The sequence below is a fragment of the Marmota monax genome, unplaced genomic scaffold (genome assembly GCF_021218885.2).
Source record: "Marmota monax isolate L192 unplaced genomic scaffold, Marmota_monax_Labrador192_F-V1.1 WCK01_AAM20220418_F8-fsc00021, whole genome shotgun sequence".
Classification (NCBI taxonomy): Eukaryota; Metazoa; Chordata; class Mammalia; order Rodentia; family Sciuridae; genus Marmota; species Marmota monax.
In genome coordinates, this window is record NW_026695228.1 from 2,065,897 (window position 1) to 2,092,935 (window position 27,039).

At 38.2% G+C, this 27,039-nt stretch overlaps 1 protein-coding gene across 5 annotated transcripts in view; it reads right to left on the reverse strand.

Annotated features, from left to right (window-relative positions):
• Positions 1 to 27,039, reverse strand: part of Nek10 (NIMA related kinase 10) — a 226,862-nt gene that overhangs the window by 38,589 nt on the left and 161,234 nt on the right. For 3 of the 5 annotated variants that reach the window (XM_046437346.2, XM_046437345.2, XM_058576694.1), the window contains 5 exons: positions 21,222 to 21,405; positions 21,032 to 21,118; positions 19,371 to 19,425; positions 11,308 to 11,345; positions 11,068 to 11,208 (listed from right to left, as the gene is read on the reverse strand). In XM_046437346.2, the coding sequence (XP_046293302.1) occupies positions 11,068 to 11,208; positions 11,308 to 11,345; positions 19,371 to 19,425; positions 21,032 to 21,118; positions 21,222 to 21,405 (505 nt within the window). The remainder of the gene's footprint in view (positions 1 to 11,067; positions 11,209 to 11,307; positions 11,346 to 19,370; positions 19,426 to 21,031; positions 21,119 to 21,221; positions 21,406 to 27,039) is intronic. The other 2 variants (XM_046437347.2, XM_046437348.2) reach the window with 1 other exon arrangement.

Here is a 27,039-nt window from a genome sequence, read left to right on the forward strand (position 1 = left end):
TCACAAAAAAAGCAGATTATATTTATATGAACAATTTTATCCCCCCCAAAAATTTTTTACTAAAATAATTTTCCCTTAAAAAGAAATCAATGAGTGCTCAAAGCTCTGGGTTCAATCCCCAACACAAAAAAGAAGGGAGTCGGGGAGGGGGGAGTAAAAGAAAAAAAATGATATCAATGAGGTTGATTGTAACAATGTCAGTGAGATATAACATGCCCAAGATTCATATCTATATGGTACTTCTTACTGTGGCATTGATACCATATTTGGTCTCCTTAAAATTTAATACTGTAGGAAAAAAATTGTTTTTAACAAATTTAAAGTTTAAACTATTAGAACACTTTGTATTCTTTCATAGTTTTTATTAAAACAATTTAGTATTTTAAAACAAAGAAGTACAAAGTTCCTCATAAGAGGCAATTTACTTTCAAGAATCAAAACTAATCCTACTTGCTTCCTTACTCTGAGACAAGGATGGAATCAAACTGCTCTTTTCCCCTCTGGAGTGTTAGTTAAGAGCATCTGGGGGGAAGAATGGTGCTTTCTTGGCACAGATGGGGCAAGACATTGGGAAGCCCTTCACTCACTGATTCTCTCACACACAATCACACTGAAGGGTGACTGTTTTGCCCCCATTTTACAGATGAGCAAATTGAGTAGTGTAGTCTGAATCCTTCTTATTCCCCCAAACTCGGATGTTGAAATCCTGAACCCCAAGTTGACAGTATTAGGAAGCAAGGGATGGTGACAAGGTCATGGGGGCAGAGCCCTCGTAAATGGGATCAGTGCCCTTAGAAAAGAGGCCCAAGGGAGCTCTGCTATTCTTGCCACCATGTGAAGACACAGCTAGAAAGAGCCTAGTGTGAGCCAGGAAGCAGGTTCTCACCAGACACAGAATTTGCCAGCACCTTGATCTTGGACCTCTAGTCTGCAGAACTATGAAAAATAAATTTCTGTTGTTTATTTGCTGCTCAGTGGATGGGATTTTTCCAGTAGCCTAAACTAAAACACTGAGCCTTAGTGGAATCAGCAAATTGCCCAACGAAGATCACAGTGCAAGTGAACGCTGGGACATGAAAGCGGGCAGGCCCTGCATGTTACTGCCCGGACTCAGGCTAGACGGGTGTGAGGGGGTCCCCAGTTCTTCCGAACCCTCTCTAGGAGGCCATGTCACCACAGGCAATCCTTCTGGTTACCACAAAAATAAAATAATACTGAGACTTCTTTCCAGCCTGAAGTACTATTTTTCTTATTATGAGGGCTGTTATTCTGAACACAATGTTCTACCCATATCTTCAAGATTTCAATGTAAATATTTTTGTAAAGCACCCATGTGTAATGAGTTGGAAGTGACAAGTCTTTGAGTCTTGCACAGCATCCTGTGTTTTGATTTATTATCTCAGAGTCCACCAAAATATCCAAGAAAGTTGCCAGTCTCTTGTGCTTTATACTTGACTTATGCTATATAGCCACTCTATTGAAACTGTAATTCATAACCTGACTTATAACCCTGAATCTGTTAGTACAAATTGCATGCACACATGTGTGGGTACGCACACCACACACACACAGACTGCACTGCATCCCCCCACCTGACCAAGACATAGTATCAACCGATGATTTTTCTGAATTCTGTCTGCTAAGAATCAGGAAGTTTTGGACAGGTGGAGAGAAGAAAGGTAAAAGAGGAGAAGAAGTGGTGAAAATATTCTTTCCTTAATGACTGGGGCCAACACACACATAAGCTAATCCAGTCTGGACCAAGAGTCCTGATGAAAGACGGTACTGATTCACTCTCACCCTCTGTCCTCATTCACAAGGGTTTTGTGGGAGATCCACCCAGTGACAAAAGGTGCAAAGGTTCCACTTGAGAAGACCAGGAGGAATCAGTAGGTCTTTGATTGGTACATGGCTTCGGTGTGAGGAAGGGTCTATTTGAGTGGTGGCTTCTGAATACAAGGAAAAGTTCCAGAAAATAACAGTCAGTCAAATTAAGAGAGGGTGGCACCTGGAGAGTAGCAGTGTGAGGTGCTGTGTGTGTAGTGTCATGAAAAGTCACGGCATGTGCAGAGCTGGAGGCCACCAGACACCATGCAGGAGGGTGAGGAGTCACCAGGTGCCTATATTTCAGGAAAGACCCTCTCATAAGGAGAGGCCTAAAGCCATGCTAAGGTCCTGGATTGAACATGCTCTCTCCTCTAGGTACTAGCAGCACGGTTTCAGAGAACTCACAAATTCTTTGGGCCTTGATGTCTTCATCTGTAATGGGCACGTGGTGAAAAGTGGAACTGGGTTAGGCTTGTCTATGCATTGGTGAAGATCTACAATGTGGTCGCCATCTGTGGAAATCAGGAGCCCCCGAGGCTGCTGAATCCTGGGCCTCTGTGGTTAAGAGAGTGACATCTGCTATGGTTTCAATCTGGTTTGTTCCCCCAGATTTATGCAGGAGTTCAATCACTGAAGGCATGTAACACTGTTAAGAGGGTACAGACATAATCCGCTTATGGTGTTCAGAATTGGGCCTCCTGGAAGTTACTAAGTTTAGATAAGGCCATTAGGGTGGATTCCTCCATGATTGAATACTGGAAACTTTACTAGAAGGAGGAGAGAGACCAATGATACAGACACAGACAGCCATGCTTTCTGTCTCCTGTTTGTGACTCCACATACTGCCTAGTGACTGCCACAAGAAAGATACCACCAGAACTGAACCAGTACCAGCACATTGCTCTTAAACCTCCAAATCTATGAGCTAAATAAGCCTCTTTTCTTTATAAAGTTAGTCTGCCTCAGGTAATTCATTATAGTCATGAAGAGTTAACTAATATAACATTTCATTAAAAAAAAAAAAAGGAAAGTGACAGAGAAGATGCTGGGCATGGGAAAATTCCTGATGCAGACCAACAGACAGTTGTACAATCTGTTGGCAGGAACTGTTAGAAAGGGACTTGACAGTCTGGGCCTTGTTCCTCTGCTACCCTTAGCCCTGGTGCAATTTCCCACAGGATGGCAGAAAGCTGTGTCAAAATATCAGCTCCCCTTTTGCCCTCTGGGTGATCAGGAACAAACTCCTTTCATTTGAAACTTCAGAAACAAGAGGTTTAAAGGCCACGGAAGCAAGACTGCTTTGAAGTCCTTCCCTCTTAAATTCTAGCTGAGGCTTTTCTGTAATGCATCTTTCATCCTGTTCTGACTTAACAATTTTGTATGTTTGAGGGGAAGGGTCCCCCAGTTCAAAAACTACCATCTCTTCAGTTATTCTTCCATAATATAAAATACCACCTCAGGGATTTTAAAGTTGAAATTACTAGAGATGGCCACATAGAACAGGGCCAGCACTGTTTGCACAATGCACGCAGCTGCATTACCTCTCACTCTTGATCCCACCAACATCCCCAGTCCAGCAGCAGAGCATGAGGCAGCATTTGCCCAAGATGGCACGAAAGAGAGGAGCCAGGGAACTGAGAGTGAGATCCTGGGCTTTAAAAAAACAATAGTCTAGGGGCTGAGGCTGTGGCTCAGCAGTAGCAAGCTTGTCTGGAATGTATGAGGCACTGGGTTTGATCCTCAGCATCATATATAAATAAATAAATAAAGGTCCATTGACAAATAAAGAAAAATTTTTTAAAAAAGCAATAGTCTAAACAAAAGGCAGAAAGATTCAAAAGAACTGTCGCTGAACAAACTCTTCTCCCTGCCCCCTCAAGGTGCAATAAAGCTTCTCAGAGGAGGGACTTGTGGAGACAAGAAGAAGAGTAAGGCTCAGGAGGCACCCACAGTCCAACTCGCTCTGGGCAAAGTCTGGTGTTGAAGCAGGAAGGAGGGGAACGGTTGGACGACAGAACTCAGATTTTGGGGATCCGAGCATGCAAGGTGTGTGCTCCTTCCCACTATGGTATGGGGGAGCAAGTGGGAAGCAGTAGAGAGAGCTTCATGGGACATCAGAGCAGAGAAATTCTGAGTCGCCAAGTCTTCATGCCCGGGCGATGGGGAAGAATAGGCTGCCCTCCCCATGTCCCTGAGAAGATGGGAAGTCGGAGCAGGCCAGCTTGCCCTGTAGAGATCTTGCTTTCTTGTCAAGGGGACACAACCATGGGTGGAAACACAGACAGAATCTAGAAGTAAGGCAGCCACCATAGTGCCACTACTAAGGCCCCAATGTGGAAGGGTAACCACACTCACTCAAATCAGTGTCAGCACAGCAGTCTCAAAGCCCCAGTACTAAAATGCAACAAAGCCCTGGGAACAAAAAATTCCACCCTGGGAAAGAGAGAGAAGAACGATTGTCAATTTGCCGAATATCATTCTAATTTAATAAAGAAATCAGCAACACATTAAAATTTACCTGTAGGAAAACGGATTATGTCTTTTGATAATGGCAGAGATAGATATTGAGTTTGGAGGAAATATCAGAAGTCACATTTTTATTCCTGAATTTGTGGCCTAAAAATTGCACATGCATTTGGCCTAGTCCATAGAGCCTGGTTCTTCTCTGCTGTCTCAGTTATTCCTTACGCTATGCTGCAATTACTAAACACTGACTTCCTTTATTCCTACTAGAGGGAATTTTTTTTCCTGAAAAACTAGTGATCCAGTTGATCTAAAAAGAATGGAAAGTAAAGGAGAGGTTTGCCCCCTTCACTCCTCATCAAGCTAGAAAATTTTCTAATAACCATACTTGGTCCTAATCCGATACTCTTAGGATAAGTCAAAGATTATTTAACTAACAATCTGCACCAATAAATGTACATGCTGATAATAACCCTGTAGTATTAGAAGTTAACCTACAGAAATCGGCATGTTGGTATGACTTTAATTCTGAACAAGACGTTGGTATGGTTTTATCACGCTGTAGAACTTTCAAAAGTTTTATACTTAATTAAGCAATCTTTTTTAAAATTATTTTTTATTTTTAGTTGTGGAAACAATACCTTTGTTTTATTTATTTATTTATATGTGGTGCTGAAGATCAAACCCAGGGCCTCATATGTGCTAGGCAAGTGCTCTACCACTGAGCCTCAACCCCATCCCCTAATTATGCAATTTTCTTTCTGCTTTTCCTTCTTGCTAACTATATACATCCCTGTCCTTCTAATGCACATAGAATCAACTCTTTTGACCTCCTCCTGGTCCTATCATTAATAGGTTAAAATTTGGACACTTGCTAAAGAAGAACTTTCAACAACTGTGCTTTTACACTCCAATACAATAAAAAAATACTTTGTTATATAAATAAAAATGTTAACTGATACACTACCTAAAACATCCCCAACAATCTGTTGAGCACATAGGAAAGAGTATCAGTTAAGAATAAGCTGGGAGTGGAGTGTGTTGGCACATGCCTGTAATCCCAGTGGCTCAGGAGGCTGAGGCAGGAGTTCAAAGCCAGCCTCAGCAAAAGTGAGGTGCAACTCAATAAGACTCTGTCTCTAAATAAAATACCAAATAAGGCCGGGGATGTGGCTCAATGGTTGAGTGCCCTGAGTTCAATCCCTGATATCAAAATAAAAGAATGAGCTGGTCTTCCCTATAAAGGACAGGCAAGTGGCCTGGATAGAAGAAAGGGGCCTCTTGCTGGCAGGAGAGTGATTCCTACAGCAGCCATTGGAAGCAGCCTAACTTAGTTGTTTCATCATTTTTCTTAAAGAAAGGAAACTAACAAAAACTTAACAACTGGTTCAATGATTAATATTCTCTTGTGGGTTAAACATATGTTAAGGTACTAAGGAACCGAACAACTCCTCAAACAGAAGCCAATGCATGAATGGATTCTTGGCTGTTGGTACTGAACATTTCTGCATTTGTAAAATTGCATGGTTCATGTGCAAAGACTTCACATGAACCCAAGGTTCTTGACCTTCAGGTTTCTCATTACTATTGACCCATCCGTCACCCTCTTCAATATTTAAATTGGTCTATGTGACAAACCAGTTTGAATGACTTTGGGAAAACTCTGAACTATTTTTTAAATCCATTAAGAAAAAAAAAACATTAACAATACAATTTGGAATTTGAGAGCCATGCTTTTCTCCATTAATTCAATTACTTTGTATACTATGCTACACTCATTACCCAAGTCACAGTGACCTCCCTTCATTGCTGCCAGAGAGTGGTGTGCCTTTCAACCCTTCCTTTCTTTAGCCTTTGCTCCCAGCAGAAACCCTGAGGGCAGCAGTGTGAGCTGCCATTTTACAGCTGATTCCAGCTGGCACTTGTCTCAGATTGAGGCCATCAATAATTTCTGTCAGACTGAGCATCTCATTAAAATGACACGGCCCTGCAAAGATCACGAAAAAAATCTGCATCTCCAGGAAGCATCCTGGTGGGACCTGGTGTGCATTTCCTCAGTGCCTCCGTTGGCATAAAGAATTAGGAAGCAAAGCATCATTGATAAAGGAAATTTGTACCTTCTACTCCTATTTCAATCTAAAGTCTAATATTAAAAAAAAAAAAAAAACCATAATACAGGTTGAATAGCCTTTATTTGAAATGCTTGGAAAGAGAAGTGTTTTGAATTTCAGATTGCTTCACAATTTGGTATATTTGCATATACATCATGAGACATCTTGGAGAAGAGATCCAAGTCCTAAACCAAAATTCATTTATGTTTTATATATGCCTTATGCCCATAGCATGAAGGTAATACTACACGATATTTTTATTGCATGGATATTGTGATTGCAACTCATCACATGAACTCGTGTGAATTTTTCACATGTCAGCACTTTAAAAATTTCAGTTTGGGGATTATTTCAGATTTTGGATTTTCAGATTAAAGATGATCAGCATGTATTTAAAAGTTCGATGTAAAAAAATAATGTTCTTTCAAACTACTTATGCAGTTGGTCTCAATAAAATAGCAAGGATAAACAAGAGCTAAATACATGCTGGATCTGTATCAGTTACCGAATAAGTACTTTGCAAGGGCCTGACCTCAGAGAACCCACTTAAGGCGTGTATCAAGATATCAAAACACACACACAAACACACACACACACACCACTATTTATGTATGTAAAATTTTACTGAAGATGCCCATAATCTAGTTGGGAAACATATATAACATACTATAAATCAAACAAAAATATAAACATAATTGTACACCAAGTTATATAGCATAGACTAGTATTATAAGAGATTTGACTAAGATCTAGTGAGCTAATTTTTACATGCTAAAAATGTTTCTGTGAGATAAAATAAGGTAAAACATGGATTCAAAATCACACTGGCAATTGTGAAAATCCCTTTTACATACTGTGTGTCAATGAAAGCAAGCTACTAAGGGTTGCTTGTATAAAGACAACTAGAATATTAGCTGTGCTCTCTAGAATATTTGGATGAGATGTTGACTACTTTATTTATATCTGACCTTTATGAACAAAAGACAAATGTAAAAATAGATTCATAGTTATCTAGGGGGAAAAAAATTAAGAGCTCAGAAATCGTGATGTGACAGTTTCTATTCATAAGAATCTCCATACATCAGTTCAATGTCTGGGTGTCAGATACTGTCTAAATGAAAAACTGAGCAAGAGAGGAAAAACTGCCAGTGTTAATTCAGTCAAATTAGGCCACACTCTTGACATTACATTTGCACCTTAAAATTTGGGTTTGATACATACACCCCAGAATTTACATTTAACTTATGCTAAACATATCCATAACATTACAGTGTGCCCCAAGTACATGACAAAGAATACATTTCCTGAGTTGTTTTGACATTATTAAATTTTCACAAATATGTCATTTCCTTTGCTTCAAGAGAAAACTTTTTTTGAATAAAGACAACAGACCCTGGACTTTTTGGCTGTGCAAAATGTTCAGTAATAGATAGTGGTTTGATTAATTGCTTTGACTCTAGAAATAAAAGAATCAATCTGTTTTTAAAGAACTGAATTCCCTAAGCCATCAGGAACTAATATTAGGTATATCAAATTTGAAATAAATGTAGTTAAAAAGGTATATCTTTTCCCATTTTTTTCTTTCCACTGATTATATCAAGGTTTAAGTTTTAGTATGGTATAACTCTATCCTCATCATTCTTAAATATTAGCTAATGCTCTTTCATAACAAAGACCATAGACCACAAGATAAGGACATAACAATATCTAATTAGAATTTAATGTTGTTTTTCTTGGATCTTTATTTATGTTTAGAACTTCCATTTATTTACGGCAAGTATATCTTCCTGGTTTCTCATTTACAGAAATAATATCAACTTCCCCTGCAAGTAAGTTTGAGAAAGTGAGTCAGTTTAAGAACAATATTCAGAAAATAGTAACACACATGGTACTCAGATAAGGCTAACTGTGGCCAATGGTAATTCACAAGTGACAAAGATTAGGGAAAGAGAGCTAAAATAAACATATTAAATATATTTATCTGGGGCTGGGGATATAGCTCACTTGGTAGAGTGCCTGCCTTGCATGCATAAGGCCCTGGATTGAATCCACAAAACCACCCCCGCCAAAAAAAAAAAAAAAAAAAAAAAAATATATATATATATATATATATATATATCTCCATTCATTGAGTCCATGTTAATAACGTTAATATTTTCAATGATGCAATATGGAATTCCTAAATTTTCATTTCTGTTGGCAGGGAACTACAACCTAGTATTTAACCCCCCAAATGTGTATAAATTATTGATACAATTTGTTTGTATTAGAAGATAGAACAAGAGGACTTTTAATAAAAGTAACTTGAAATAGTTTCATGGTTATGTTCCACAGAGGTTTGGAGGTAATTTTAAATACTGCTGTATCATCACACTATGAACCTAAAAATCCATAAGTTCCATACGGGAAAGACCATATTATAACACAGCCCACTTGGAACTCTAAAATAATGCTTCTTACCTGTGGTTCTGCCATAGCACATGGAAAATAATGTTCACATACTAGAAAAATCAATATCACACTCATACAAAATTCTCCCTTCCCGCCTTTTTTTTTAATTAGGCAAAATAACATCTACAGGGTTGTAGATGTTGATTATGTTCCTTTCCATCCAAGAAAACTAAATGAAATGGTAAATAAAAATTTAAAAACACACCAATATAATGTGCCTTAAAAAAAATAAAACATTAACACATCAGTGCTTTACCCACTCTTAGTAACAAGTTGTTAAGGTGACTCACAAGTGATCTCCTGACACCTTGGTCCAGACTCACTTCCCTGTTGTTAGAGTACAGTGTCAATGTCCCCTCTTTACACTCTGAGGCCAGAAGTACCCAGGGAATGACTAGAAAAAAGCATGACTTGCAGATAAGGTGACCCAAGTCACTGGGGCTGGTACCAGTTATTAGAAAATTTGATAAAAACAGCTAATAGGGGCTGGGGATGTGGCTCAAGCGGTAGCGTGCATGCCTGGTATGCGTGCAGCCCGGGTTCGATCCTCAGCACCACATACAAACAAAGATGTTGTGTCCACTGAAAACTAAAAAATAAATATTAAAAAAATTCTCTCTCTCTCTCTCTCTCTCTCTCTCTCTCTCTCTCCTCTCTCTTCTCAAAAAAAAAAAAACAACTAATAGTTTGAATTTACCTACAACACTTTAAAAAGTACGACTTTAGTAATATACAGAAAAATAATTCTGTATTAAGATGGAGAAAAATGAAGGTCTAGTGTTTGACTCAAAAATGTGAATACTCACAAAATCTGAGTGGCAACCCAAATTTTCTCCAGTGCAATAATGTGCTCAACAATATTGGAAAAACTGTTAACTTGTTTTATAGGTCAGAGGTAGCATTCACTGGCACTGAAGATGCCAGTTGATTTAGTGTTTTCTGATTCATATTTTAAATTATATAAATTAGTGACTTTTTTAAAATTAGAAGGTACAACAAAGTGTAAGAATAAAGGATATATGTAAACTGTGCCATAATATAAATAGTTTGCTAAAGATCCAGAGATCTGATCAATATCACTGACATAAAATCAAGCCTTACACTGGTCCAACTCAATATGCCCTTCAATAAAAAGAATTCCTATTATTAATTAGAACAGAACCATGAAGTGTTAACACATATGTGTGTCTCACACTTGCCACTTTAGAATCAGTCAACAACAATCATTTTAGCTTCATGATTACATTATTAACTTACCTTTGCCAACACATCAGGAACAGAGCCATGGTCAACATGGTAGTTTAGGCATCTCAATAATAAAGCCATCTTGTTTTGCATCTATGCTGACACTGTAATGACCTCACACTGTCAATCACTCTTTCAAGGAAAATTTAACAAACGTCTACTAAGCATGGTCCAAGATTACAGTGAATCTATTCACATCATCTATGTTCACCATACACATCAACTGCACAAAATATTGTGAATCAAAAAGAAGCTAAAGTGAGCACAGCATTAAACAATAATCTCACAAAATAGTCAAATAGAACTTTATACTCAAGAGTCGAACATTCACAAATATTAAACCACAATCACTAGGGATTTTTTTTTTCTGAATTGTCCAGGATTAGCTAATAATTTTACTGTTACTGTTGGACTCTGTGTCTCTCAAAGAAATTAGAAACAGATTAATTAACACATCCATTCCTTCCCAAACCAACATTATAAACTTTTATGTTTAAGGATCCATACTTTACAAATTAGAGAAATAATATAATAAAATATCATTTTAATCAAATACAAAGAAAAATAATTTTATGAACCAGAGTGAAAAAAAAAAAGAAGAAAGAAAAAAAAAGTATTCACACTTTGGATCATGTAGGCATAGAGTTTACAGAAATACCTACATGAAACACAGTTACTATTTTTTGTTAGTAGGTACACACTTAAGCATCAATAGCTTAACTGGTTAACATTCCCACCAAGGTAGAAATGCAAATTTTGGAAAAAGAGCCTATAATATTTTAGTCAATAAGTGAACACAGAAAGCATTTTGTTAACATCAAATTGCAATAATGGTGGAAAACCAAACAGAATTCTCCTGCTATTTGTATTAAAATTACCCCTCAAATGTCCACCAGAGGTTTCAGGCCCAACTATAATTCTGTGTTCACCCATTCTGTACTTAACATTAATGTGTTCTAAGGAGTACTACCATGATCTTTGAGATTTCGAAGAATCACAGCAGGAAGGCTGTGGGACTGCCACCCTGTCCCTAACTTGGCCTCTAGTTCCTTAACGTGGGCCCTGAGCATGAGGGGTGGCACTTTCAGAAGCAGGTCAAGAGGCAGCAAAGCTGAAGAAATAAAAGGGGGAAAGGTATGAAACTGTAACATAAATCACACTGAATTTCAGGAAGGTATGTTGCATTCTATTACTACCAACACTAAGTTACCTGGTCTTGGTCTTGATCCTATTCCTCCAATGAAGTCCCTGGAAACCAAAGTAGAGGCCATTAGAATGACTCTTTCGACTTGGACTTGACAAACATTTGCTGTTGGCCTACTCTGCTGTGGTCTACATTATAAATCTAAGTGCATGCTTTTCTCCTTGAAGACACTCTCAAGAGGTTAAGGGAAATAAACAAATTCTAACGCAGAACAGAATGGACATGCAAACAGGTAGAGATGGAAGAACTCTTGTCTTACCAGGGCTGCTTATAAGTTTTAAGTACAATTAAGAATATAAATCTTCATGCCCTGTGTGATTTTCTTATTACACTTAAGATCAAAACTCTAAAAAATATTTAAATGTTATATGTTGGATTTTCCATGATTGGTTTCTGTAGTCTTCGAAGGAAAAAAAGAAAAGAAACCTATAAGTCTTCCGTTGACATGAGATGATTTTTTTCATTTAAAAGGGTTACATTTTTCTTAGAGTTTCCAGTGCTGTTCATATCCCTTGATTTTCTTGCCTCTAAATTCTAGACTGCCTGATCATTTAGAAATTTGGTGTCAGGCCTTCCTCCTAATCTCCAGTCTTATATTTTCCCACTATAACCTACAGCCAGTTTCATAATTGTTTTTTGTAATGAAATGAGAAACATCTGTGCCCTGACAAGCTACAAGAACTATACTTTGATGTAATGCAATCCAATAAAAAAATATATTGAACATCTATGAGGCACAGGAAGGTATTTTCTCAATAGGAGTGAATATTAGGATTCAAATACAAGCAAACATGACTGATAATTCTCTTGCCCCAATTCTTTCATTTTAATCATCAAATTTTCTATACCTGTATGCAACTTATGCCTAAATTTTTAACAAAATTTCACTCATACCACTTAAGTACTAGAACAATACCAAATTCTTTGTATCCACCTCTGAGTTCCTTCTCTATCCCATTCTACCCCCTTGACTCTCACCAAGCCAGCCCCTCTCTTGATCTCATATATATATATATATATATATATATATATATATATATTTTTTTTCTTTTTTTCCTATTCCCAGCCCAAGTTTCCAGAGCCTTGAAATATAATGAAACTCGCCAGTTTGGGAGTGTTAATATATTTTCCATAGACCTCTGATAAGAAATATGTTTAAAGAGAGAAAGGAATGGACAAGCTCTCTGAGAGTTCAAAAGAGGGAGGTTCATAGGAGCGCCCCCATGTGGGTGGGTAGCCTCGGGGCTGGGCTAAAGAGTTGAGCATTTGCTTTGGCTTCCTCACATCCTTGAACACGCAACAGAGCCCAGAAAATGCTTTTGGGTTACCATTATCTCCTAGCCTTCTGGATGGGTCCAGCACTGCCCAATAAAAATATAATGTAAGCCACAAACATAATTTAAATTTTTTTCTGGTAGCCACATTATTAAAAAGTAAAATAAATAAATAAAGTGAAATTGATTTTACAATTTTATTTAATCAAATATTTCCCAGAATATTATCATTTTAACATGTAAAAATAAATGACCTTTTACATGGTTTTACATTTAAAATAATATTAAGTGAAACTAGAAAATTTAGTTCCTTGGTTATGCCAGCCACATTTCAACTGTTCAAGAGTCAGTCACAGGTGCCCAGCACTCTCCATATTTAACACTGATGCTTCCATAGAATGAAGTCCTTATATACACATTACAGTCAGGCCATATAGTTGCTAACCCTACAGTAGTAGCCCAAAACAGGCCTCATCATCTTAAAAGGTGAATAAAAAATCCAACTTATGGAGAACTTTTATCCAAGTTTATGGGTGTTCCTGAAAAGCTGGTAACCACTCACATACTGAGTTAGATGACTATTGTTGTTTTCCTGAAGAATTCAATATTTCATATACTTGCACATATTGAAAAATATAATACATAGTAGGATATGTGAACGAGGCCCTCCTGGCAACGCCAGGTTGTATCACCCTTGTTACTCCTTTATATAATTCTAAATTCCTCCTTCATTAACTTTGGTGAATGTTTACAAAGAAATATCACACATTTACTCATTTATTCGAATATTCACTAAATAGTTATTGACTTCCTACTCCAAGTAGGCACTGTGCTAGACACTAGAGAGGGGATGGCAAAAAGAACCAATCTCCATAGTCTTAGAACTTAAGAGATTATTAGGTATAACCGGAAAAAAATACATTGATTTCTCTGGAAACTATATCATTAACCATAAGAAAATAGTCATCTGAAACTTCAAAACAGAACAGATTCATTGTGATCAGTGGTGACAGCTTCTACTGTGCAATTGTTTTTGCCCACAGATGGACAAATGACTGAAATTATGCAGAGCCTGAGGGAAGTCGGCCTCTCTCTAGATTGGAAGCATGTGGAGTGTTTATGTCCACTGGAACATTATGGCCACAGAGGATGGCCTTCCCATAATAGCTCAAGCTGGAAAACACAAAGGAAACATTCCAGACATTTTTTTTGGTGAAAAGGCCCAAACATATTGAAGAATGTGACCTCTGAAAGTTTTTAACATGAGTGCTAGCCAGTAGCACTTCAGACTGACCAAAGGATTTCAGGGCCTCGGAGGTTGAAAGGATTCCAAAAGGCCATCACCTGCAGGACTCTTCAGATCTGCTGTGACCTTGTCAGAATTCATAAGTCAAAAGAGAACCTGGAGATGTCAAAAATGAGCATAAGCCTACAACTTCCACCCCAAATCACTAATGGGTAAGGTGGAGAACACAGACATGAGTTGTCGTTGTTGTTTTTTTTGTTTTTAATTTTCGATAGACTATTCACTGAATTAATTCAAACAGAGCATGAATTATTGGGCCAATTATTTTGTCACCAAAGTCCTGGCTATGAAGGAAATAAAGCTCTAGACTTGTCTCTCCCATAAGAATTTCTTTAAATATATCTCTGAATGAAGAAAATATTTTTACATGGATTTTAGTGTATCACATAACTAAATTGTGAAAAGTAGTCAACACTGTTTGATGTTGACAATAATTTAAAAAGTTTTAACCTTTTAAAATGAGAAGCTTGGCTTACAATATTAAGAATATGCCTTCCGAGGCTCTAGCAACTACACCAGAGGAGCTAACTAGGATTTTACAGCTGAAAGTCTCTTCTGGGCAGTGACATTCATAAGCATGTCTTGTGTTAATAAGTGACATTAGGTAGGGTTGAGCTCTCATATTCAATAAGGGCCGTCATCTATCTATAAAGTTAATAGAACTGCTATCAGGACCAGGAAGCGTATGATGCTCCTGTGCCCTGCACTCATATTGCAGTGACAGCCAGAAACAGATGAGCAATATGCCAGCAGAGTGTAGAACTGTTGCAGGAAAGGAATCAAGTGGGGCATTGTTTTGTTTCCATTTTATTTGTTTTGTTTTGCTTGGAAGATGGCTGGACTATGATATTGGCAGGTAGGCCAGGTTGATTCTAGCAAGTCATGATCAAGAAGAATCCATTTCATCAAAGGAAAACTAGATTCAGATTATGAAAAAGGGCTGAGGAGAAAATAGCCACAAGTAAAAATAAGCAAGACATCTGTTAAAGGTGGGAATAATCACAGGTTCTAGGATGGCACAGGGGTCTTTCAGGTCGCATCTTTGATGCCTTATGATCACAAAGACCATAATCATCTCTATATACAGAGATTAGAGACAGAAGCATACTCTCAAACACAAATATGCATCACCAATTTATCAAAGAAGTTGTGAACCACAGGCATCTCTGGTACTGCAAACATCTGATGTCTCAAACCAGCTTGCCAACTATACCCTGGGTTGCCTTGGCAACAGGAGACAAGCAGGCATGGAAAAATCTTGTTGCCTGAGCAACCGAATCTTAAAAAAAAAAAAAAATGGGCTTTAAGCTCTGACTATGTCAAAAGCTGTAGATCCAAGCCAGTAAAGAAGATTTCAGTTCTTTACAGTTAAAGATGGTGGACTCAATCAGACATAACTTTCCTATGTACATATACGAATACACCACAGTTAATATTTACATAATGTATCACCACAAGACTGGGATTCTAATTAGAATAAGAGGCATTCCATGTTTGTGTAAATACATCAAAATATATTCTATTGTTGTGTATAACTAAAAAGAACAAAAAACCTCACAGTAATTTATCTATTAATTAAAAAATATTTGTGGACTGGTACCTATATGCAAGATACTGTGTTCAGGAATGCAAAGATAAACTACACATAGTTTGGAGCATGCTTGATACATAGTAATAAATATCACTTTAATAAGTAAATAAATATTTTTTGATGGATTCTCACTGTGTTGTCAAAGTTGGTCTTGAACTCATGGACTCAAGCAATCCTCCCGTCTCAGTCTCTCAAAGTAGCTGAGATTATAGGCATGCACCAACCACCATGTCCAGTTCAGATGAATATTCTTAAGAAGGCAATTTTTACAATGACCAGACATTACTAGGATTTTAGTTTAATAGAGGTTGAAATTCTTATGTGCCTTATCAAATTTCACTCTACAGAATGATTTAAGTTAAATAAAATGTGACTTACTGGATTAGAACTGGCATACATATATATAGAATCAGTCTATAAAGCTATACATAAAAGCTCATACTCAAAACTGTTAAGCCCATTTGTAATCTTTCCTGGCAAATAGTAATGCAGGCAGAAGATTTTTTAATAAAATTGTTAAATGACTGAAGTTAGAAATTTCAAAGAAATTGGGGAGTGATCATCTCTTGGTCTTACTGTTAATTATATTCCCGAAAAAGTTTGGGTACCTTCCAATTCTAATATTGAGTTTGCCTTTTCTAGCCTTCAAACTTCTGTATTTCCTTCAGGAGGCAGAAGCTGTCCTTTCTAGTTCCATTTGCTCAGGTTTTACCCTGTTGGCCTGACTCATTTGCAAAATAAAGCCTATCCCAAGTTATTAGGGAGTTATTTTAGCTCTTAATTGGTTTAAGTTTAGCTCCTGCTATCTGGAGTGACCAAAGTCAAGAATTTATGCCCAAGCGCTCTCTCTGTACTATTTAGCCAGGGCCAAGTCTGAGTTGTGCTCAGATCAGGTATATACTTTCCTGTGACATCTGTTCACTGGGACCAACTCCCTTTTTTTATGAGCCAGTAAGAGTCTGCAAGAGGGAGAGCTGCCCAAAGTCTCATTATGTTACACTATTTGCTACATGGCACAAAATAGACACGGAAAAAACCTCTACACGCTCGATTTTCTATTTATTTATTTTTTTACTCTATTCTATAGCTTTAGTATCTTCTTTTATATTTGAATTTATCATTTTGCTTCTAAATGTTTTGTAGGATGAGTTCACATTAATAAAACAAGAAAATTCCAAGCAAATTAGACTGAAAATTAATTTAGCTCTATTTAATGTTTTTCTTAAAATTATAAATACATTTTAGAGATCTCTCCTTTTAATTCAGAGAAGACTTAAGAATCACCTGGAAGTCAAAAAATTATTAATTTTCTGCCCTCTCCCCTGACATGAGGTACAGGCTGTCTTTTGTCATAAGCTCTCCTACAGCCTTGCCCTTGTCTGGCATTACACTGTGAGTTCCTTGAGGGAAGAGAGCTTGTCTTAAACTAGCCTGTGTTTCCTGATGTCATGTCATACCACAAGTGCCCTTACATGGCAGAGCTATGCAAATGTTACATCATGTTTTATCTACCTCAGAACATAGTTTCCAAAGTCTCAACCTCAGGGTACAGGCCATTTTCCATTTGTTAACATGTTCATAAACCCAAGTTAAAGCTCACTCTGTAATACTGAAGCCAAGCCCTTATTCAGGGCATGCTGGAACACAGGCAGTGAACATGGGTCATGTATGCAGAGCCTGCCATGCTGGCATGGGCCTGAGGAGTGGTGAGCCAGGGTGCCAAACCCCTCTACCTCTCCCCGCACATCCCAGCCTGGGGGTATGAGCTGCAAAACAGAAATGGGGGCAGGTCTGAATGGAGGAAAGTTCAGCTCAATTGTTAACCAGTAGCAAGAGTACTTTCCAAGACCTAATTAGCATAAATTTGGACCAATACCACTGGTACTTTTCCAAAACCTGATTATCATAAACTTGAACCAATTGCATTGACCCAAGAGCTACATAAACCCCTACACTAGTACACTCAAGTGGCAACCTGCTATCAGGTCCCCTTTTACCCTATGAGAGTTCTGTCTCTCTGTTCTTTCTACTTGAATAAATCCTACTTCTTTTCACTCTTGCCTTCCATTGACCATAAATTTAGTCTTTTATTTGCAAGACAAGAACCCAGCAAAAAGAAATTGACAGTGAGCTGCTGGTGTCTGCTGTGACACTAGTAGGCATATCCTGCCATTGAGAGCTGCAACATGCCACTCAATAGTAGTGAAGAAGAATCCAGCTTTGCCAGCTGTAACCCTCAGAGCTGACACCAGTAGACATCCCCTGCCATGATTGGCTGCTAGTAGCACTAAAAGGCCCTTTATCAGTTGTAGAGGCCTGCAGCTTATACAAACCCCACCTGCAAGTAGAAACAAAGAACCTAGTTTTATCTCAAACTGGTCTCAATATCTCTACTACAGACAGAACTTCTCCTACCTGCTGATTTCAGTTTACCCAATTTTTTTTACAAAATGTTTAATGACTAGCTTTTTAAAAACCATCTCAAATCTAAATATATGGTACATATATTCCTTTTTATTTCTTTCTTCTTCTTCTTCTTCTTCTTCTTTTTTTTTTTAATAAGGTAGTTTTCCCTGGGTCCCTTTAGAAAATAAGAGTAGAATTATTTGGTGCTGCCAAGATCTCTGAATTCATCTGATTGGAAATCTCCATTTTAATATAAAAGTCTCTTACCTGGGAAGTACAGCCATATGTCATAATTTTCTTTTGTAATGCCCCAGCTCTAACAGTCCCTCTACCTAGCTCTACTCAGCTCTATGTTGGTTGTTCCTGGTGGACCAGACTCCTGAAATCTAGACACTCCTCTCTGCAGAGGCCTAGAACATCCTCTAACAGATAGACACCTCTTTTCTAGTTCTGCAGCTTAACTGTATCTCTCTCTCTCTCTCTCTCTCTCTCTCTCTCTCTCTCTCTCTCTCTCTCTCTCCAGACAAAGAGAAATCTAAATGCCTGCCCTCTCTCCCCTCTGTGTTTTTCAGGCCCACTCTTTGGACCCCAAGCTACTCTGTAACCATACACTGTTAATTTCTTTCCCATTTGAATATCTCTTCTTCATTGGTTTCTTCTGCACAGTTCCAAATACCCTGAGGTTACCTTGATTGTAGGAGGTCCTATTTCATCAAACATCACCCACAAACTTCTCCAGCTTACTCCTCACTCTCTTCAACTGCCTCTACTTCCTGCTGCTGCAACTTTAAGACTACCAACAATCCAGCCTCCTCCTTACCCCATGCCACTGAGACTGTTCTCAAGGTTATCAGGGACTTGCAAAAGCCCAAATCTAATAGTTTTATTTCAGTCCTTACTCCAAAAGACAACTGTTAACTGACACAACTAATTGTCCTGAAATAATTTATTTCTCTAAAAAAAGAATATCCCAAGTATATTCTATCATCCCTTGCAGCTAGATGTGGTCAAAAAAGAAAAATCTGGCCAAAATTATGTGTGAACAGTCATGGGCACAACAACTGATCATATTCTTAAAAAGAAAGGATGTGCCCCCAATTCCTTTTTCCTTTTCATGGCCACACTTGCTATGAGGATGAGATGTATACCTTGGGGATGTAGAGGAACCAGATAAAAAGAGCCAGGGTCCCAGACGGCCTCATGGAACTCAACTGTCCCACCCCTGAACCCACAATGAGCTCAGGGAGACTAAGTGACTGAAGGTCACAAAGCTAGAAAAAGGAAGAGCTGGACTAAAATCCAAGTGCAAGCCTAGTACTCTTCCCAGCATGCTCCTTGGTAAGCTGGGAGGGTTGGTTCTGGGAGGTCAGGCTCTGACAGTTTCCATTTTTGTAAGTCCATAGTATCTTCTGGCAATCAGTTTCAATGTAACCACCAATCACTCAGCTCTATAAAGTTTAAAAATACTTCTAGGAGCTCAGCTTGTACATACCTCATTTGGGATTGTCTTTCTCCCCCAGAAGCACTAAAACTTCTCTTTAAAATGCCTGAAACAAGAGAATAAAAATAACTTATGTCCTCTGCAGTTTTTTTTCAATGCTGCATTTCTGTTATCTGAGCAATTATACATACTGTAAAGATGCTCTTTGTTCATGAAAGCATCAACTAAAATATAATGTTACAAATTACTATCTATTTGACAGGTTGATTTAGGGGCCTTTCTCCAAAGAGTAGATGCTAAACAACAACAAAAAAAAATGTTATTAACAGTTAACAAAATACAATAGCATGTCTGTGTCATAGTCATCCCCCTAAGGCCTTTGCCAAGACAGCTACACATTACCATATACAAATTTAATATACAAATTCTCCCTGGCTCCCTATGCCCTTCCCCACCCAATCACTGTCACCAGGGATAAACAGCACTGACCTCTTAGAACAGAACTGAATTGCCTCTAGAATGTACTATGCATGTTTATATAGATAAAAAGTTTCTCTCATGTAATATTCATGATTTTCCCAATTGCAAATCAAAACATTTTATCTATCAGGTAGGAACTTACAGGGGAAATAGGAACAAGGTTTGGAAATTGTGATTGTACCAAAAAATCTGGAAGATCTAGTCACCATTTTGATGGACCAATGAAGTTTTAAAAAGAAAGGATGTAACTAACTCCTTAGAGTTCCACGGTCATCCTTAGACTACTTTAAACCTTCTTTTTTGAGACTCTCATAGTAGAGTCACTGAGGAGAAAGAATTATTTACTCTTAATTTATTTTGGAGGATTTCTATGTATAATTTCTATATTCTATCAACTTACCATTTTGAGAGAATTATATTTTTTCTCCAACTTCCATTTTTAATATTAAAACCATATTAAAATGGAAGTCTTTCCGTTTCAGGTTTGTAGAGTGTATTTGATCCTATCTCTTTTTTAAAAAAAAATTTTTTTTAGTTGTAGATGGACACAATACCTTTATTTTATTTATTTATTTTTAATGTGCTGTTGAGGATCGAACCCAGGGCCTCACACATGCTAGGCAAACACTGTTACCATTGAGCTACAACCCCAGCTCCTAATCCTATCTTTTCCTATCTTTAAATTCTATCTAAATATATATTTTCCTTTTCCGTTTTATTCCTCAGTATGACTATTTTCTTTCCTGTTTCCAATTAGGACTAACAACATTGGATGAATTTATATATCATATTTTTTTCATAGTTCTAAAAACATTTTGTTTTACATTAGTGTTCTTAAATATAATATATCCTGTCACATTAACGTAAGTAAAATTGTACAAAAATGAGTCCACACCAAGGCTAATTTCTTCCACAGGTTTCTGGTCCCTCTGACCAACAAATCATAAAAGGCCATTGCTGTGGTTCTCGTGGTTAGTTCTCATGAAATTGGTTATCTCAGTTCCCCAGTTAAAACCTGCAATTCGCTGGCAGAAATAATGAAACCATCCCTTTGACAGCGGAGGAAATGTAAACCACAGTGCTGGCTGGCCTCTGGGCTCTGTCAGAGACAGATGCGCCTGTCCTCATTAGCAAGACACCTGGAAAACAAACCCAGGCTATGCATTGGGTCTAACTCCCAAACCAATACCTGTTGGGATCCCACAAATAGCAAACTTGTACAGAAAACTTACTGAAGGTCGACTCTTTCAAAGGGCTCGAACTGGAGCCGCTGGAGTTATCCGAAACATCCAACTCATCATCCAGCTCTGAATATATATCTGCACATCAGTAAAAATAAAAAAAAAAAAAAAAGCAAATGAACCTTGAACCAGAAAGAAGTCAAGAGTGTAATTCATGCTGACACACTGGCCTCAGAAGCACCTTTCTCAATATGCTCCAGGTTGAAGGTATCATCTGACAGGATTTCATCACAGGCCCTGTCCTCGTCCTTCCCACAGGGGGCCTGGAAGCCTTCAGGGGGCAGGTCTGCACTTTCAGAGAGCTCACTTTTCAGGCTGGCTGCGCCACTGCTGCTGCTACTCAAACTGGCCTTCTCAAAGGTTTCCTGGGAAGAAGAATTCAATTTTTAATGCCCATTTCCCCTCTCTCTCCCTCTGTCGCACCTAAAGCCTGTTAGAACATATTTTGAAATGCGTAAAATGGCATTATAAATATTTAATGCAGAAGTAACATCAGTAGTTCCAGCTGTACACCTGCTATGGGATCCATTCAGTCCACAAATACAAAAAAGAAAAAGAAAAAAGAAAGAAGAAGGAGTAGGTCTACAAGCTACCATTGGATAAAAAGGACTCGAGATAGCAAGAATGCTCTGTAACTAAGACCTAAACAATCTGCTGGGGGGAAAAAAATTGCACCTCTAAGGAATATAGCATGTACCAATTTAGCAAAAATTTCTCTGTTTTTTTCCTAAAATATTTGCTATCGAAGTCTCTCAGCACCATTGTAGGTGCAAGGAAAACTGGTATTAGACAAAGCCACACCACGGAGAGAGAGAGATGAAGTCCCCTTAATGATGAAGAATGGCAGTCCACTCAGGACTCCATCCATGTTCCCACCTGCCTCACCCTCTGGAACTAGGCACAAGCTCTTTTAGGATCCTCCAAAGGCATGGGGGAGCATTTCCATTATGATACCTCCCCCAGGTCATCAATCCAATCATGGATTATTAGACACTATGAAAAGTACATCTAAGATTCAATCTAAATAAAGAAGAAAGATCAATGCCATCAAATGTTTGAAGTGCCTATTTTTGTAAGGAAAGACACTAGGGACGCAACTACATATGATTCAGGAGAAAAGTGCCCCTTTTTCCTTAACCCAAATAATTCTCTGTGTGGGACTGTTTGCAGCAAACATGAAGGAACTTCTGTGGGGCTAAGCAGCGCCAATAAACCGAAGGCACAGATCACGGAGACCAAAAGGACAATGGAAGAAAAGCCATGGAAGAGGAGAGGTGAACAGCTAGAGAGTGTGAGAAGAAAGCAAAAGTCTGCAGTCATTGAAAGCGGAGCACAACAGACACTAGTATGGCAATATGTAAATCAATGGATGTGTAACTGATGTGATTCTGCAATCTGTGTATGGGGTGAAGGTGGGAGTTCATAACCCACTTGAATCAAAGTGTGGAATATGATATGTCAAGAAATTTGTAATGTTTTGAACAACCCACAATAAAAAATTTAAAAAAAAAAAAAGAAAGGGGGAGAATTTCTTTCATGAATTGTGTCAAAGATTGATTAGCTACAAGTCAACCACCCTTTCTTTGCTAAAAGGTTCCAATGATGAACGAAGCCCACCTGAGACAGCAGTTTGTGTTTATCGATTTATTTATTTCATATATTCTTTTTTCCTATAATTAAAGTGACACCCACATCCTCAAGGGGCCAATATCCAAAGAGCTCCATGGTGATATGATGTGCAGATGAAGAAAAGACCCTATGGGTAAGTGGAGTCAGAAGTAAACCTATAAATGCTTTCAGATGAAAAAAGAAAAAAAAATATATAAAACATTTTGTGTGTTGTAAACAGTCCATTCAATTACTGTTTACTATCTCTTTTCCCCAAGAATCTTTTCAGTTTCATTCTTCAAAGTTTCATCAAGTTTCTTGTTTCACTGAAGTTAATATGCACCTGAAAGAGCACTTTTACTCCAATTTTCTAGGGCTCGTCTTCCCAATATTCAAAGTGGGGTTTTATGACTCAGAATTCTTCACTCCTGCTTCTTGGATCCACCCTGGTCCTCTAACTTAGAACCTGAGATGGGAAATGCTTTGGACCCTTTTGAGAGAGCTGAATGTGTCCTGCATAGAAATGTCTCCAGTGCCTAAGGGGAGTAAGGGGCTTCTAATTCCAGCTTCAGCCCTGCCCATACCTAGCTCCTGATACCAAACCCAGGAGCTTCAGGCCTAAAACTTTACCATGAAATTCATTCAGTATTTTCCAAGCCCACCTCTTTTTCTAACCCAATCCATAGAATTCTGATTCCTCTATTCTCAACTGAAGTCATTAAAAATTTACCTAGAAATAACACCCACTTTAAGCACTTCTCCTTATGGTCCTCCTTAAATCTAAATAAGTTATCTCGTGCCCTATTCTAAAGATCATAATTGGCATTTCCAACCCTCTATGGACTAAACACTCAAGGTGTGTCAATGCTATCAATGTTGAAAAAAGATGAGAGAGAAATTTTTAGTTGAGAAAACTTTATTGTGCAAATGCAATTAGATGCAAGAATTCATATATTTCTAAAACTACCCAAGATTTAGTAAAAAAAAAAAAAAAAGATTTCTTTCTCAAGAATACACATGTATAAGAAATCAGAGGAAGTCAATTTTCTTCACACAACTCAGGAGTGAGGAGAAGCTGTAAGTCAGGCAATTCCAGACTTAAGGCCAGACTTGCCACCAATACCCAAGAATCAGTTGGGCTGTAAATCAGCCATCACTTGCAACTGCCAAAATTGCATCTATGTAGGGCTGGGGTTGTAGTTCAACAGTAGAGCACTTGCCTAGCACGTGCGAAGCTCTGGGTTTGATCCTTAGCACCACATAAAAATAAATAAATAAAACAGAGGTGTTTATCTTTTAAATTGCATCCATGCACAGTTGGGTATTTGTATAAATTCTGATAAAGTGGAATTTACGATATGAAGGAAGTGCTTTTCTAGACTTTATAAGCATGGAAAGTATAGTAAGAATGTGTAGTTGTTTTGGTTTTAAAAACCTATACGTCTGTAACGATATCTTGTAGCAGCTCTTGCTTTGAAAAATCAATATAGATTTGTCTTTGCTATAAGCCATACGCCACTGTGGGCACATTCTTCCTAATGTGATTTCCAGAAGTTTTCATTTATTTTCTTTCCTTTTAATCCCTCAGCATCTTGCACAATATTTGTGTGTGTGTGTGTGTGAGTGTGTGTGTGTGCAGTGCTAGGAATTGAACCCAGGACCTATCAGATGCTAGGCAGGCACTCTACCACTGAGCTACGTCCTTAGCTCCCTGTACAATGTCCTAAATACAGCAAATACTCAGTAAATAGTCCCGAGTTGAGATCAAAGGGAAAGGACCAGAAAAGCAGGCGAAGTTCCTTATAGAATGAATGTGTTTGTAACTTTCATGCTTTTTGATCTCGCCCAGAAGCCTACGTCATGAAGTACCCTTAAGGGCTGAAGGGATGATCTGGTGATGCACCTGTGAGTAGGAGAAGACTTCTCCCTTCCTATTTCCCATCTGTACTTCTGAGAAGTAGTAAAGCTCATCTGTCTTCCAGGTGGCCACTTTAGCAATGACAATATGCCCTTATAACCCAGCAGGCACTGGCCAAAGGCAGAGGATGATTGAATGCTTTTGCTCTAAACATTGAGGCCACAAAGATGTGCTCATAAGATACCTCTAACAAGTACCTAAGCTTATAAAGGGATTTAGGTGAAGGATGGAAGGAAGGAAGGAAGGAAGGAAGGAAGGAAGGAAGGAAGGAAGGAAGGAAGGAGCAACTTTGTGGGATAGAATTTGGCTGCTATTACTTTTTTTACTTTCAAATTACTTAAGACTTTTCAAGGAATAAGTAAGAAAGAAAGGAAGTTAACTATTTTTTTTTTTTGCATCTGCATCTCCTAGGAATGGATGGACACATTCTGTGCATCAATATGGCAGCAAGGAGAATACAATGCAATCAGACAATAGAATTATCACTGATATGGAAATCACCACTGTTATGAGACACTTCCTGTCACAGTTCTGGTATAGGCACAATTATGTTTAGCTCAGTTTTACTCATTATAATGCAATTTTTATGTGTGCAGCAGATCATAATACATTTTTAGTTGAATAGCAATTCTCACAGTAACAGACTGATTTTGTCCAAATTAACTGTGACAGTGTGGGAAAGAATAAAGAGACCATTTTATTAAAACTAGTACATTTTTAAAAAATTGCCCAGAATGCTAGTTTTATAAGAGGGGAAGAAAAGCCAGAAATAAATATAAAGCATAATATCAGCTGGAGCCTATAGATGTTTTACTTTAGAATCATAAAAAATAAACTGTTTCTTGGCTTGCAACATGGCTTGGTGGTAAAGCACTTGCCTGGCACGAGTGGGCATAGTGGTACACACCTATAATCCCAGTCACTGGGGAGGCTAAGGCAGGAGGCTCACAAGTTTGAGGCCAGACTCAGCAACTTAGCAAGGCCCTGCTTTAAAATAAAAGATAAAAAGGGCTGGGGATGTAGCCATCACAGTCTTTGTCCTAGGTAAGGAACTGTGCAGAGGTAAGGAAATTTTGTAGGTGACATAAATGTTCTGAATCTCGTTTTGGGTGAGGATTACGCATGGGTCAAAAGCCACTGAACTAAGCACTCAAAGATTTGTCCATTTTACTGCATATAAATTACATGTTAATTTAAAAAGGGAAGATGGAGAGTGGGTACCAGAGTTGAGTCCCTGCGTGGGACCCTATCAGGCACTGCTGTAGCTTCTCAAAACATAACAAGTATAGAATATTCCCAAACCAAGTCATGATTTTTCCTGATACTTCTTTCTCTGAGTCATTACTTGTTGCATTTTCACAGCCTTGGGGGAAATTCAGTCAACAATTAACCAGACAATAAAAACAAAGATGTTCACAAAAATATTGTCCTTTTAGAACACATCATTTTCTACATGGTTTAATTTAATCTCTTAGCAGAGGACTGCAGACGCATGCCTTTGGTAGTGTGCTCAGCAATTGCAATTGGCATCTGGTATAATAAAAAAATAAAGCAACTCAGACAAATAAATGTTTTTTAAAAATGTGCACTAAGAAAATGAGCATTGGGATATCTGCATATCTGTTCAATTACGTGGTCAGCAATAAAGATATCTGAGAATTTAGGAAAGATATCAAATACCTGTCATAGAGTTTGCTAAGAACACAAGACAGGTAATACCAGAGAACTGCAGTAAGAATCCCACAATGAACTGAATTTCTGAAGAGTTCATGGTTTTAAAAAATAATCTTTGCTGGTGAGTGCTTTGTTCTCTAGGGTAGAGGGAATTTAAAATCACACTTGTATGCGCTACATTTCAACTGCTTGACAATATTAGGTTATCACAGAAATCTTTTTTTTAACTCTCCCAAAGCTTAGAAAAAATTTCTAGAACTTACTATGTGAAGATTTATTCATCATCTCAAGTATGGGATAATTTACCAAGATAGAATCAGGTGTGCAGTTTTGTTTTGGTTGGCTTTGTTGAAAAGCAATTTAGGTAGACCTGTGGAGTATGGCAGAGAGAGATAATCCTAGATAATCTGGGTGGATCTGATTTGATCCGTTGGCAGGTCTTTAAAGCAGAGCTGAGGGTTCTCTGAGATGAAGAAATCCCACCTGTGCCCTAGATTCCCAGGCTGCTCCTCCCCTTGGCCCTCCCCCAAGGATCTCTGGAGTTGCCTCTCCAGCCCCGACAATCATGGAAGCCAGTTCTTTGCAATATATCTATTGATATGTATCTCCTACTGGAGCTGCTTTGCACATTTTCTGCAGGCCTGTTCTGCACGTGGCATAATATTAGCATAATTGGCTACTGCCTCTTAAACACCACAGCATTCAAAGTCACAGGGATAAACAACAGTGATACCCCACCACCCCTGACACGTACATTTCCTAAAGAGCCCTGGTGGGCAGTGCAGAGATGGCAAACGGA